General features: G+C 30.8%; 1 protein-coding gene across 2 annotated transcripts; it reads right to left on the reverse strand.

The window, feature by feature from the left end:
• Positions 1-1,635: 1,635 nt before the first annotated feature.
• On the reverse strand, positions 1,636-11,692 carry LOC124359354 (cathepsin B-like). 2 transcript variants are annotated; one of them, XM_046812031.1, is made up of 7 exons: positions 11,583-11,692; positions 10,179-10,306; positions 9,080-9,292; positions 8,418-8,618; positions 7,756-7,909; positions 3,823-3,939; positions 1,636-2,003 (listed from the first exon to the last, which is right to left on the reverse strand). In XM_046812031.1, the coding sequence occupies exons 2-7, from the start codon at positions 10,293-10,295 to the stop codon at positions 1,789-1,791; spliced, it is 1,017 nt and encodes a 338-aa protein (XP_046667987.1). In that variant the 5' UTR covers positions 10,296-10,306; positions 11,583-11,692; the 3' UTR covers positions 1,636-1,788. The 2 variants fall into 2 exon arrangements, with proteins under 2 accessions (XP_046667987.1, XP_046667986.1); XM_046812030.1 differs by lacking the exon at positions 11,583-11,692 and adding an exon at positions 11,507-11,578.
• Positions 11,693-16,235: the final 4,543 nt, after the last annotated feature.

The raw sequence follows: 16,235 nt of genomic DNA on the forward strand, positions 1-16,235 counted from the left end.
GTGACAGTATCATCAGTTAATTTCTTTAACCCGAATGTTTAGGATTAAGAATTTCGAATCTTCTTCTACGCACAAAAATTCTAACATAAAGAGGTTGATAATAATAACAATAATAATAATCCTTTTATTGTATTGTTTTACATATTCAAACTGACCAGATCCAGAGCAAACACATTCAAACTGACTTCAGATCTAGTACAAATTAAGACAGAATGACATCAAAAGGTATTTTGAGACGCTTTTAATTGATTTTGATTGTTAGAGGTTTTGACACTCTCATGGAGCTTGTTGATTAGTGTGACACCAACACTTGCTGGAGGCGTTGCTATAATGTCAATCTGTATTGCCGAGTTCGAAAGTTGTCCCTGCCTCTTGTCCCATGTTGGAGAACGTTACCGCCACGAATTAAATCACGCTTTAATTTGCATTACGTAATCACCTCTAGACGAAGAGGCAGAGCAAAATCAGCAATCCTAGCTCCCTGAAAGATTCTCTGCACGACTCTCTATTTTATACTCATAAGTATAAAAATGTAAAATATTTTATTATTATTTACTAAAAAGCTGATTATGATTAATCATCACTATATCATCACTTTATTTAAATGCCAATGGCCGCTCGGTCTAAGACTTCGGACTTTGGATATGAGTTGGGAATAGCGCAGGTTCAAATCCTGTCTGTCTGTAACACTTTTATCAGTACCGTTGGTCTTGTGCTGTATAGATTCCCCCACCCCTTGTTTTGTTTGATACGATCCTCGCATTTCCAGTGGCCCATAAAAACGGCCAGAATAAAGCTTTAAAGAGGATTGGCCTTATTAATAAATAAGGTGTTGTATGAATAAATCAAAATAAAAATATTTAGCAATATAAGGAATTGTGAGGCCGGTTTTAAATGTTGAGTTTTTTAAATGACTTATTGGAAATTAGTACAGACTATTAACCCGAATGTTACCCATGTACCCAGGTACCCATGTATGATCACATTAATTTCCTAATCTCTTGCCGACCCTCTCTGCATGAATTATTTTTTTAATTTAGCAGTATGGATGATACCATTGTATATTAACACTACATGATAATAAATCCTTGTTATGACAATAATTAAAACAAACATTACTTGACAGAATAAAACAGATTGTAAATTAAAAAATGTATCAGCTGCTTTGTAATATTCCACGTAATGTATTAATTTGTGTAAGTGTCGTGGGTAAATACTATCCTCAACAACTTTAAATAGCATGGATACCTGGATATTGTAAATTTTCATGAATATGACGTACTTAGAAAGTAACAGTAAAGTTAACATAGCTTTTCATTTTAGAATATTTAAACGTTTTATTTAGCTTGAATTTTCTTAATAAATGTCAACATGTGATTGACGTAAATATTTCTCTATTGACATTTTAAAAACACGCTTTACTCAGATATATAATAAACATGATAGAAGTAAAAAAAAACTATCTTTGAATTAAAATACTACATTCTTATTTATTTTTCAATGTATCATACTATTGTTGAATTTCTGCTTCTGAATAAGAAATCTTATTTTTTATAACATTTCAATTTCTATTTATAAACTACTTAACATTCTTGCCTTGGGGGAAATTATGGTAGACAAATATAACACATGATGTATTAGTCCAAGAAAAATCTACGTATTTATTTCCTAGTTCAGAACAAATTGTGGGAAAACTTTCTTGAGAGTGAAGATATAAAAATCCATATTTGATGTGTCCTTGATTTGCGTTTTATGTTTAGGGCTTTTCTAAAAGTGTTCGAATGTGTTCTAAATATTCGATAAGTCTGGGATTCCAGCTGATATCTCGCTCTCGAAGCCGCACTCGTCGACCCCTCTTCGGATCTTGAAGAAGCCGTGGTCGCCCCAGTCGGTATTCCAGGAGTTTGACACCAGCCAGTAAGCGGTTCCGTTCTCCACCCCCCAGCCGATGATCTTCACTGCGTGTCCACCCTCCATGTCCCCGGTTACGTGTTGATATACGCCTAGAACAGCAAGAATATTTGTTCACAGAAAACAATGGAAAGAAAATATTAATCAAAAGTAAAATGGCTAGTTAAATGTTTTAAATGAAGAAAGTATAGAATATACTAATCTATTTATTTTGTAGAAACTCAATGACTATAAGTGAAATTATTAATGCACTGTTATACCATTCTCTATCTAATAGCTATAAATTTATAAATCGTTAATATCTATAAATATTTCTGTAAACAGGTGACTTATTTTCTACTGCACGCATATACAGGGTGTTAAAACTGTGTGGAATCACCATTTTATCTGTTGAGTGGTAAAAGAAAATATTGAGATTTTGTATGCAGGTATACTATAGTTTTACCTGTCTTTTATCGCTTTATGTAATTTTTATCACTGATAGGGGACGTCCTGAGGAAGATGAAGTAAAAAGTTTTTATGCAATTCTAAAAGCTATGCAATTCACTAACAAACGAATATGAAAAAATGATAATAAACACCATTGTTTTGCTGTGTACTAAATAAACACTTACTGGAAAAGAAAACATTTGACTAAATGTATTATTTGTGTTGTTTTACTTAACTTTGTTTTAACAGAAACACCAAATAAGATTCCAATGTTTTTTAATTTCAATCAGTTGTATTATTTAAATTGTTACAATTAAATAAGCGATATCCATAATATTAAGATTACAGTTGCAACCTTACATATAAATTCAGAATTTAACTATCCAATTTGATTAAAAGGATAACAGGATTTCGGACATTTACCATCGTAATATGTTACAAAACCTTCTTTTGTAACATTCAACGAAGGCAAATACCCGAAATCCTGTTATCCTTTTAAACCTTTCATCGTCAATAATACACTTTAAACCAATTTGATTGATTTCCACACAATTTTATATATAAAGAAATGTTGACAATACACTTGTTTAGGTTTTGTAGTAATTTTCGTGAAGAACCTACACTACAGCGATTGTTTGATACAAATATTTGTAAGCCTTCTTCAATCTACAGAATACATAACATTTTGTATTTATACATAAAATTTCCCTACAAATTAAAATTAGTGCTACTACAACTTCATTCCTAGCTCTTAGACCAAAAAGTTCTAAAAATTATCAAATTGCTTATTGAAATGTTCTTTTTACATGGATATAGACTATTGTCTCACCAATTTAAAAATAATATAAGGAAAGAATACCACTTTTATCGAAACAAAATTAAGTTTACGGATGGTCTTAGCAATAAGAATTAATTAATTGCTGTTACAAATCTAAATTTTGAGCTAAACGCTACAAAAGGTAACAATAAAACGGATCGGCTGATTATAATACCTGTACGTAATAGATGGAGGTTAAAACGGCCGTTTACGTCATCTAACTTATGGTTTAATAAAGCTAATGTTGACAAAAATGTGACTAAAACTTTCTTTAATATTTTATTTTAACAAATAAAGACAATTTTGACAATATTTTGAATTATAATTAATTCAGCAGATATTTGGAAATAGAACGTTTTATAACAATACAAATACCTATAATTATCAACATGATCTCCAGAGTATGACATAGTTTATTCAGTATTCTCATTAACGTTTGCTGTTTGTGACTAGTATACAATCAGAGATTACATAATGCCAACCTTGGTAACAAAAATAGCCTACATTTTCCACTTTAAATACTTGTAATTTAATGTGAAATGAAATAGCAACAATTCTTCTCTTTCTGTTTTAAGGTAAGTTACCTTAAAGAGGTCTTAATTTAACACAAAAATGCATTTTAAAAAACCTAAATTCAATTGCACTACTTTGAGTGTGTTACTTACCAGTTTTATAACTGAGGAAGTCTTCGTATACCGTGAACCCCGCCTGAACAGGTCCGTTGTTTAGAATCTCCTGTTGAATAGATTCAACTATGGACTCCACTTGGTACGATTCCTTGGCTGAAAACATTACAGTGGGATTCTATTAGGCTTCGAATACTGAATGTGTAATAATTAGTCTTGGTCTTATATCATAATTAGACAAAAGTTATTACGAAATTCTTGACGTGGGGTACGCTCGATTGTATAAAAAGCTAAATTCTCAATCACTCACTTATCATTAATTCTCAAACGTCCCGAAATGTAAGGAAGTTGAAATTTGGCACACGCATGCATCAGGACTCAGATAGAAAAAACACTTTTTTATAAATATCAGTCATCTATAGGGGTTTAAATAGGTTGCAACATTTAAAAGAGCTATATTTTGGTTTCACCGATGCCCTATAAAGGTTAAATATAACGCCCACGCTCTCCGTAACTTAAATAGAAAACACAAAAGTTTTCATTAAAATTACACAACTATAGCGGTTAAGTTTAAATGGAGTTCCAATCCCTAGAAGAACCAGACATATGTTTATGCTACAACCCTACGAATATATACCCTACAACAATGAAATTTGACAAAGTTTTACAATGACTCTCAACAAAATTAGAAAAGATATATATATATATATATATATATATATATATATATAATATATATATATATATGAAAACTTTTGAATCTCAAAAAAATTAGAAATGATAGAATATTTAATTATTTAATAATTTAATTACTTAATTTAATCAACAAAACTCCATAAATCTGGTGTAAAACTGAGTGAACATATTGGTAAACATAAAATATGTTCTGACGATGTCATCACTATATTTCATGAATGAATAGATTAACACAAATTGAATTACATTGTAATTTGTGTGACTGTTAATGAGATTGTAGAATTAATGTATATTTATCAATATGTTATCAGTATTTATGGATACTTAGGACATCATAATAAAACCATGTGATAGCCAGATTTTATGAATATATATATATATATATATATATATATATATATATATATATATATTTATTTATTTATCTATAAAACTTATCAAAAGATTTATGTGCGTCAATAGCTTATGAAAATATCAGAATGAAAATGAAAATAAAAAAATAAATCAAAGTCAGAATATATACCTATCTTATAAAATCCTTATTTATTTGAAATTTATTGACAAGAAAATTAAAACTAAGATAAAGTCTTTCGTTGTCTGATTTTGTTAAATCCCTGCCAATCAACCTCAGTATTCACCTAATTTGTAGGCAATTGAATATCAACCCATATAATCTTTAATCATCTTATAAGAGAAGCTTTGTTTCGTAATTGAAATAAATTCACTGGAATAATCGTTAGTATGGTACTCAAAGAAGTATTTACGCCTAATGTTTTAACGTACACTATTTAATTATATGAGCATCTTGTACATAATATATTCATACGACGAGCACGATCGTTAATTTATAGTTTCTATTTAATTGTATCTAGTGTATAGATTGTTTAAAAAAATTAAATAAAAACAAATCAAATAATAACTTTAAATATACAGTGGAAATATACGACAGAATTTATAGAAATTCGTTCACCCTTTGCATTTTTAGTGAAAGTATGCGGAAACAACACCGCTTTGGGCAAACTGGTGGTTCACACGTTCAGACGAGCAGGCAGCCACCGGCCGCAATAATTCAACGACACTTGCTGTATTAAGTTGTTGTCAAAAATGAAATGTTAAAAAATAATGGTTTACAAAATTACACCTCAAGATAGATTCTCTATAACAAGATCATTGTCAAATATTTTGAGCACCCGTTAATGATTAAAATGTTAGCGGTGATTTAATAACAACTTTTTTAATACAAATATGAGAGTGTAAAATTTAATTCTCAAAACAGTAAACTTGAATGAATAAATTTTCAAAGTTTCAAGAATCGATACCTTTTTTGTTGTTGTTGACTAAGTAACTATCAATTATTGTTTGTAATGATTTGCTTTATATGTTAACCTTTGAAATTACCTCACAAAATTTTAATGTAACTTCCGTTATTGTAGCTCTACTGGTTTGTTTGTGGTTTACTTTCAATCCCGCGCATTGAAAGTTTTATGATCCGAGAATGCAGTTTTTTTTTGTTTTGTTTTGAATTCGGTCTGTATAATGATTTTTAACTATTACGAAAGTTCTAAAGGAGGCTATGGATTTCCAGCCTATTTTAGATAAGATGGATGATGATAATAAATTAAATTATCCTTAATTAAATTCACCAAACAAATTATTTTCTTTCAAGTTCTGAAAGTAGTAAGTAAAACAGCAATTTTCTCGAGAATATATTTAATCATTAATCGATTACGCTTTGGAAAACAATGGACTGAGTGAGGTACAAATCAACTAAAACATGGTTAACGTCGGTCAATAGATTCTTGTTTGCTAGTTTGCTAAGGCGGAGAACAATGTATCCTTTGTCCGCTTAACTTTTATTTTCCCTAACTGCTTGCGTCAGCCTGTTCTCTGATCCAATACCCTCACTAGCATTTCTTTTAAATTATGACAATTCTCCTACGAATTTCTTACATACAAATTTCAGTCTTTTTGTCATAACTATATCCCAAACCTAAACCGAAGAGTGATTCAAATTAGGAATATATACATTCTTTACGTATTTGAAAGATAAATAGTGATATTAACCGTGATAACAGACTTGTCTGTATAGTATAACCACCATGATGACTGAAGATAGTCATTACACAATAAAAGGTATCCTATTTAGATACCAGTAGGATAATGTGGGTCAAACTGTTGTCATGCACTATTACTTTTATATTATATTAATTTCTTAACCAGTACATTTATACGATTGTTTTCTTTCCGTGTCTGCACCACAAATTAGTATACAATCATTGTTGAGCTATTTTATTTATTCTTATTTTGAGAATGAAATGGAAAACGAATAAATTGCATAGGTCTTTTATTTTTTAAATCATTTGAAAGTTTTGAAGTCAATGATAAAGATAACTATAAAACAGTTCCCATTAAAAGATCATTGTTATAAAAATATGTTATATTAAATACTGGAAGATGTTGGATTAATTTGTATAAGTATAAAAACCATCCTCAATGCAATTTTATTGTTTTAGAATTCAATACGTATAATAGACAAAAACATATTGTTTTACAGCATAAATGTCATGTGGCTTTAATCTGTTCGTAGCCGAACCATTGAAACCAGTATCACTACAGCTCTCGGAGATTGCAATTTTGATTCAAAATAAGTTAGATATTTGAATTTAAGTCAAAAAGCATAAACAAATTTCGAAATGTATTTAATTATAGTGAAATTAGAAAACTCAGAAAATCAAAGATGTAATAGAAATAATTTTCGATGAAGTTAAAATATGGATTCTTTTACTCTTATACTATAGAAAAGGTTATACAATACTGACATAGCAACGGACTAAGGTCTGATTAAATTACAATGTAACTTTATACTTCATCTATCTTACTTTGTATTTTATTATAAGTGTTCCGATGCTATAATTACCAACATAAAAATTTATATGATAAGCTCACAAAACTCTAAATCTACATTAACTATTGTACGCTATAATACCTTTTTCAGTACATAGTACCTTTAATATAGTTATTAGTGTGTCTTTCTTATTTTATCATGAGTCCATTCCAATGTTGCATTATGACGCCTTAAAGTCAGTTGACTGACATAGTTCTTTAGCTAGAAATTTATTCTAAAATGCACTCAAATATTTGCACAGTGATAAAGGGCTTATAAAAATTTCGACACAGTTATTTTATCACTTAACATTTTAAATATCAATGAATATGTTTGAAAATCAAAATTGTCAAAACCACGTAAGATGACTCTAGTTGTACCCTGAAACCTACTTTTGTGGTGATCCTTGCGGAAAGGCTTCTTGTATTTGCGGTTAGTGCAGTAGGGGAAGCAGTCCGGAGTGTGAGGGTTCCCCATGTCAGGACAAGAAATCCGGCTACCGTTGACATGGTGCTCACATGGCTTCAGTGGGTAAGGCTGGCAACCCTGTATGTAACAGTTGTATATAACCGTATAACATTATTTTCAGTATACCGACATTTCAGTTTTTCTGGTGTCAAGTAATGTTACTAACGGTGCTCAAAACAATAAATAAAATAAAAATGATACCTTTGGGCTAAAGAATGTTTTCAGTTTCACTTGACAAATAATTAATTAATATTCATAAATTTGCAAGTTGAATATTTAGTTTAATAATTACAATAAAGAGATTAAAACATGCAAAAACAACAGGAAGATAAGTTTTCCTCCATTCAGAACACATACTTTTACCAGATTATATTTCTATACCTAAGATGTGGAGATTAATTTGGATTTTATTGCATTTTGGAACTCACTAATTTGAAACTTTACTATATTTCCTTTAAGAGAAATTTAAATTGGTTTTTACCTTTTAATGGATAACAAAAAGAGTGTATTTATAAACTTGTGGTTTTGAATAAAATTTTGGAGCCTTTAACGTCCTGTTCATCATTTTTAACTGAGCTGCACTAACCTCATGGGACCCGTAGTCCCCGCCAGTGACTATGCCGTGGTGATGGAAGTACTTCCACGCTTGGTCGTCGTAGCCGCCATTGCAGCCATCACCGCAGTGGGAGCAGCAAGTCATCAGCTCCCTCGCTGACAGTTGAGCTGTGAACTTTGCTTTGCTGGCTATGCACATCCTGTCTGTCAAAACGGATGCAGCAGATACAGCCTGAAATTCATCACATGACAATGTCAGGAAAAAATCAAAACCCGTAAAAGGTTTTCTTTGTATGATACAATTTCTTGTAATAAATGTTGTGAGATTTAGAATTAGAGGTATTGAACAGCAGGAGAAAATACAAGGTTAAACTGTTGTTACTGACTTAACATCATAAATAAACTTTTTTTGAGGAACCTTCCAGAGTTATATAGTGTAACAAACATTAATACATAAACATACATAAAATAACATAAACATTAAAGCTAATCCAACAATATTTTATATCAGAAATGCACATATTATGTTACTGAGCAATTAAAATTAGACCATTATTTCGATAAACAAATTGGTTGCAACAAGGAATATAAACATTTTCTTATTAAATTTATCATGAAAGTAATCCTTCAAGACAGCTTAAATAATAAATTATAAATCGAGGTTGAAATCAAGTGGAGATGGGTTTCACTCACCCAGCATGAGCCGCAGTCGGATTGGTCCCATATGTGACCGATAGAAGAGGCACAGTCTGACCACTCGTTTCTTGCATCAAATTCGTCCGGAATATCCTTCAGAGATCGCTCATATCGCTGAATTGGCAAAACCCTTTCTCCTTCCCTCTTCTTAAGACCCAACAGCCTCCTCACCTGGTTCTTCTTGTAAGACCCATGAAAATTCCTCCCAGCCTATGAGAGAAACATTACATGACCATTATAATTCTATGCATTATCTCTGAACGTGGTGACAAAAAACCGTGAGATCTCCTCTTAGATAAAAAATGTATTGCAATGTACTATAAATTTGCACCTTTGGCTACAACGGAGGAGTTTATTGACTCATAACTGGGTTTATAATGGAATTGAAGAACAATAGGTCATATACAATGGTTGCATATCCGTAAGGACATAAAAACCGAAGTAAAACTAAACATATATACTGTATATAGTTATAAAAGAAAGTAAAACACGTTTATTAACTTTTCAGTGACATTAACAAAAGCTTGTATAAATAAAATATAAACAAATATAAGAATGAAGGTTATAAACACATTGCAAGTAAAATAAAACATGTAACGTTTCCTAAACACAGATACAGATAAAAACGTTTTAATAATTAATTTAAATTAACTGTGCCTCAGATTTAATCAAACTGATGATTTTGATTGAAGATCCATTATGTTTGCTTGTTCATATCTTCTTAGCAATAATTTTGTCTTTATTTTCATAATTTTGAAACATCTTGATGCGAATTAGAGAGAAACAATTTTAAAAGGTTTGATTTGTGTTGCACATCTTGTGCGGACACGGGTTTAAGTAAATTTTGATTTTGAACATCGGCATGATGATTGTTCAGCCTAAGTGATGAAGATGTGTCTATGCTATCTTTAGGCAATGTTGACAGGATAATTTATTGACTACATTTTAGTTGTTACATGTGATGTCTTCTGCAATAGAATATTTTTTCTGGTTAATGCAGCTTTTGTAACAGTTTGTGGATTGCATCAGGTTGCATATGCCACAGCGTGGTTTATTGCATGGATATATAGATGTTAGGCAACATGCAAACATATACCTGCCACGTTGTATGCGCAGAGTTGACAGCGTCTATGACCTCCTGAGACTCTGCGGATAGTTCTTCTGCCAGAGCTCTCGCAAATATGCAGAACAATAATAATAAAATGGATCTCATTGTCAGTACGGCTGTAAGAGATACCATAATTTCTAGGTTAGGGATATCCAGGAAAATCTTAATCTAACTACTTAGTTAAAGAGATTTCGTATATTAAAATCATAAAGGAATTTAAATGAATTGTGTGATTAGATCATTCAATTTAAAAAAAATATTTTAATCAAACGCTTAAGGATAAGATGAATCTGAGACGAAAATATAATCTGAATCTTCTGTGGAATTCTACTAGTTGTCTGATGTGTCAGAGATATTAAATATTCTAAGTCAATATTGTATGATACCAGTAACTTGAAACATTTCTTATGCTATTAATAATATACGCTTATAGTAAACCTAAAGTGGTCTTTTCCTATTGAAGACATGTCAAGAGATAAATATGCATTAATTTAATTCATTAACGTTAAGGAAAATGAATTCCATCGGAAGAATACATACTGAAATAAGCGAATAGAACAAATACAATTAAATAATCATTTAATATACTTAGCACTATCTAAGCCAGGGTGATTTCTAAACTGTTTGAAAATAAATATTTAGCATAGTGAAGACTACACATTTTAAGTGATATATTTATTTAATTTAAAACCCAAAATATTAAAATTTTTTTAAATGCGCTAATTTCAGCACTTTAAAACTTTTTCAGCAACTCTTGAATGGTTACGAAGTAGCATTAACGAATTGACAGTGAGAAAAGTGAAATACTGAAATTATCTTAAATTCGGCGTATATATGTTTTATCTATTATTACGTGTTAATACATTTAAAAACTATGTATTAATAAAATAAAAAGTAATTAAAACGATATAGTTGTAATAACATTGGGATCGTAGAAGGATACAATTAGATCTATAACATACACACTCAAATTTATTTATCAGAATTTATTATCTGAACTCATTAAAGGTTACATAATACTAAAAGTAACGATTAAAGATAATGATTGAATAACTGTTAACTTTAAATATATTAGAAACATTTCTTTATTGTGATCCAACCATTTATAGTAATTTATAATTGGTATACCCTGTATCTCATAATAATTTATATTTGATATATATATACATATATTAAATAATTATATTATAAGACATACATATGTACTTATATAAGTATATATATTATAAGTAAATAAGCAATATATATATATATATATATATATATATATATATATATATATATATATATACACACACACACACACACACACACACATTTCAGTGGTTGTTTTTTTAAATGTATCATGCTTAAAGCCACTAAATATGAGATACTTCAGAGAGAAAAACTTACCTCAAATATCACAGTTTGGGAGTCAATCTGTTCACTCCACGTTTCACATTTGGAGTGACATATCACGTGATCTGAGCCATCCATCACCTCCTTGACATTCCCACTTATATAGATAAACTTAATCTCAGAAAATGTTACAGATATTTAATATTTAAGTATATGTGCATTTGAATAACAACGTAAATCACACACCTGCAATGTTATTACACCTGTAATGTGTATATCAAATCAATTACCATGACAAAGAACATACTTTTATATCATTTATACGAATAATATTGTATTAGAAGACGCTTTATTTGTTTCTTCGTTATTCAGCATAAATATTCACACTATTGGACAGGATAATACCTTGTGATGATGCATGTTGTATGAGTACATATTAATTATTTGTTACTTTAGGTTGTTAAGGAGCAAAATTGTATCTAATAATTATAAAAAATAGCTCCTGTTTTTATATATTTCCTATTTGTGGCTGTGAGAAATGTATGCAGTTTAGAGGTATATAGCAGACAAAGGCCCTAGGGAATATGTGTGATGCAGGCCGTATCTAAGATTGAATCGCCTGCACTGCATTTTATGCAAACAAATGCTGTTGCAGTGCAAATTTATCACTCAATGTAAGAGTAGTAAGTTGGCATTCCGTTGATTAAACTAAGACAATTTGTTGTACTACGGAAATAACAGACTGGAGAATGTGCTTTACATTATTTGTATTCGTATACAAGGTAGGAGTACGCCTAACTACCTGAAAAAGGTAAATGCTATATGATTTTACTCAGTTTGTTTAAAAATAGAATCCTAATGATATATGTATTTCGTATTACGCAGACTCCTTTATTTTACTCCATTTAAAGGATGGATAAGGTAGAGTACGAAGTTCTTCTTTATTAAGTAAAATCTAGAATACGAGGCCTCCTCTTAATACAAGGTTTAGTTAGGTTATTAAACTGGCATGACTTTTGTATATTGGATGAAGCTGATTTTTAAATTGGTTATCGTATGTCATGCATACATTTACTGTACTGCGTTTTTCTCTCAATGCCGTATTTTAATGAACAAGGTACGCTTCTCCACGTGTCATATATCAGGCTTTAGACTATATGCTTAATTTCAAGTCTACAGCTCATTTCGTAAGGCCGCATGTATTTCTGAATCACATGTTAAAATTTAATATGATTGTATTCAGTTTATTTAGAAATATATTCATTCTGAAATTGTATTGTTCTCACCATAGTTACCAATCGGATCAATGTTTGCTCAGCCACATTTTGTGGAGTGACATCGCACCATTAAACTCAGTATTACCGGAATAGCCTTTAAGATTCTTGGAAATTCCAAGTGTAGGGTAATAATCAGGTTGTTCTCGAGATATTGTGCGGATTGACAGAAAGACAGAATTAAATTATTCGAGCCCCTCGAGTGATAAATAAAAAGGTACGATAAAAATATGCAGGTAAAGATAAAAAATGCAATGTTTTGTTTCTAATCAGTAAAATAAAGGCACGCTTGCTATTAAAAATATATTGAGATGTGTCAATCCATAATGAATAATTATGACTTAAAGTAATGAAAACTTAACGAAAATAAAACATTATGTGTTATTTTGTCATCGTAATGACCATCGTTAAGTTCCATTAACAGGTCGAATGCTTTAAAATCAGCAATATAACGGAACTTTTACTTTAAATGTATCCAACAAAAATTCTTAAAATAGTCGGGGTCAGTGCTGGCGATTTCTAAGAGTCAATACCGTGAATTCACAGGATTGATGTTTTGCGTGAGATTCAAATCTAGCTTAATGGGTGGTGATGTAACTACATTCAATTAAATCGAAAACTGTGTTCCTTGCCATTCACTTTCTTCGAGATTTATAGATAATATTATCGTTATTTTACTGCCCTTGGTGTAATTTCCGAATTTATATATCGTATTTTTGATACGATGTGATTTTACAGTGCATGTATTGTTTTTTGTCTCGCTATTTTATTTTTCACAGCCAACCGCTGTTGCTGTTACGACTTTCTAAAATTGTAACTATTTTAAGTCACACTTTATTGTGGTTTCCTTGTCTTAATTGATTTCTTACTTTTATTGTTTGCTCTTAATATTTATTAAGCTAAATTGTAAAAAATAGTTTTATGGGTCTGCAGATGTGCAATTATGATTTTTATCGTATTATTGTACTGTGTATCCACAGTATTAAGTGGCAATTTATTATCTTTATGTTTTTGAGCAAGGACTTAGAGGTAATAAGAAACCAGAACTTAACATGGACTTAACGATTCTTCTTTTACAATTCTTTGTGTCTATAGAATTATAAATACAATAGAAAATAATTAATAGTTAAAAACCTATGTTTCATCATGTACAATTAACTTATTCAGAGTTAAAGAATCATTTGTAATCGATTATGGGATTGTAGAATCTTATAAGCATTAACTAATGAAATATATCAAAATCATCGAGCTGAATTGTGCCCTCTCCGTAGCACATATGTAGGCCAACTGTTACAACAATGACGAATGGAGATTGACGGTTTGTCGTGAACACTGGCGCTCACAGTTGCAGTCAACCGACCCCTTCGATTTCGATTGTTCTGCCCCCCCCAACCACATTCAGCACCAACCCGCTTTGACATAATTCATTAGATTAGTTCAGTTAATCACCACACTTGATTGGTGGTCATGGTTGCCGAAATCGTATGCAGTTCCACGGTTATCGGTGGTATCTTGTTATTATTCTCTGTTAAAAAATTGTAATTATCACTCGAGGGGCTTAAAAAATTATTTTTTTCTGACCATCTACACGACATCTAGACAACTATCTGATCTACAGAGATAGTACTTGTTATCAGGGTTAGTAAGAAACTCGATAATGTAAGCGATTGGAATAGTTTATTTTGTGTCGATCGATTCGCACGATATCTTAAGAAAAAACTTACTTCTTAGCTTTTTTTCTATTATCTCGGAGGTAATAACGAGTTTGATGATGGTACATGTCACTCTATGGGATTTGTCTGAGCGGACCATTTTACATTGATCCTTTGGGTAAATATGAACAAACTGATTAAGAAATGTTAACATGTGATTCAGAAATACATTTAGCCTAACGAAATGAGCTGTAGACTTGAAATTAAGTATATAGTCTGAAGCCTATATATGATATATGACACGTGGAGAAGCGAACTCCTACCTTATTCATTAACATACGCTGTTGAAACAAAAACGTAGTACAGTAAATGTATGAGTGGCGTACGATCATTATTTTAAATATCAGCTTCATCCAATATACAAAATTGATGCAAGTTTAACAACCTAACTAAACCAGGTTATATGTACGAGAAGGCCTCGTGTTCCAGATTTTTCCTCAATAAAGAAAAAAATTAGTATTATACCTTACCCATCCTTTGTATGGAATAAAATAAAGCAGTCTGCGTACGACGAAATAATCTATTACATTAGGGTTCTATGGACACAACTGGAACATTTGGTTGAGGACAACGTGGACAGTGCTAATTAAATAAACGACATCAAAGTTAATATTTGACACCACATTTATCTCTCATGAAGGCTCATTGTTGTAACCTATTTCATCACTCGCCGAAGTCCACATCCGTTCCGTGTTATGATTCTGAATATAAAGCCTGTAACAAGAGGAGAACAATTTTGACAGGTAAATCTGTATATAATCACATTTGATGAATATAGTTTTAAGTCAGTACAATACATCACATGGAATCTATCCAACTCTTACTACGACGCACAAGTATTATCTTTGAGATTAGGTCTGCAGATAAGTAAATCTTTTATAAAGCATTCTTAATCATTACTTATTCATTCGCAAGGTAAGTAAATTAGTCATATAGTTAATATTAATTTGGTAAATGTGAAAGAAAAATAAAATGGATTGTTGAAACACTTAAATTGTGTTCTGCGTTAAAGACAATAAAGTACCTAACGATTTAGAATGCATTTTAAAAATTAAGAACAAACCTATACTGTACCTTCTGGTTTATGATCCGTTTTAAACGTTGTATTCGCAATGTTATGGATGTTACTGCAATGCCATGTGAGCATGGCATAACCGATATGTTATGCTCCAAAGTCATTTCAACTTGCGTAACAAAATTTGAAATGTCCTACGGATGGTTAAAACGGTTATGAAAATATTAACCAATATAAATGTGTACTAGGTAGTGAATCCAGATTATTATGTAAAAGTTATTTAATTTGCTATCATCGATGAGCAGTCTCAAGTGTTTGTTTGTCTCAGTGGTAAAAAATAGGAGTGAAGCTACTCAAAGATATTTTCTGGAGATATATATTATTCGAAAATACCACGAGAAATCATATTTAACGTTATTAATATAATTATAGTATATGTAGAGGAAGAAAAATCCTCTATTGTAATATTGGTACTACCTCTAGTTGTACTACCAGGTAAAATAAAAAACATTTAGCTTGCATGCTTTTATGGCCTTTCTAAATTCTCGGAAACACGAATAACTTGCGTTTTGCATTTATAACTTATGTCAATAATATGTTAACTACATTGGGTATCCAATACATTTTTTTTCTCCCGGACGAAAATATCATCACAAACTCGATCTATGTAGGTAATCGATTACGGATTTATAGTGAAAATCGTAAC

This window comes from Homalodisca vitripennis, chromosome 4 (assembly GCF_021130785.1).
Source record: "Homalodisca vitripennis isolate AUS2020 chromosome 4, UT_GWSS_2.1, whole genome shotgun sequence".
Taxonomy (NCBI): domain Eukaryota; kingdom Metazoa; phylum Arthropoda; class Insecta; order Hemiptera; family Cicadellidae; genus Homalodisca; species Homalodisca vitripennis.

Coding starts and splice junctions, on each gene's coding strand:
- LOC124359354 (XM_046812030.1), bottom strand. CDS start 11,537: ATGATACATTTAAAAAAACAACCACTGAAAT. Junction 7,910..8,417: donor GGGACTACGGGTCCCATGAG/GTTAGTGCAGCT, acceptor TGTTACATACAG/GGTTGCCAGCCTTACCCACT. Junction 3,940..7,755: donor CCGCAAGGATCACCACAAAA/GTAGGTTTCAGG, acceptor TAATGTTTTCAG/CCAAGGAATCGTACCAAGTG.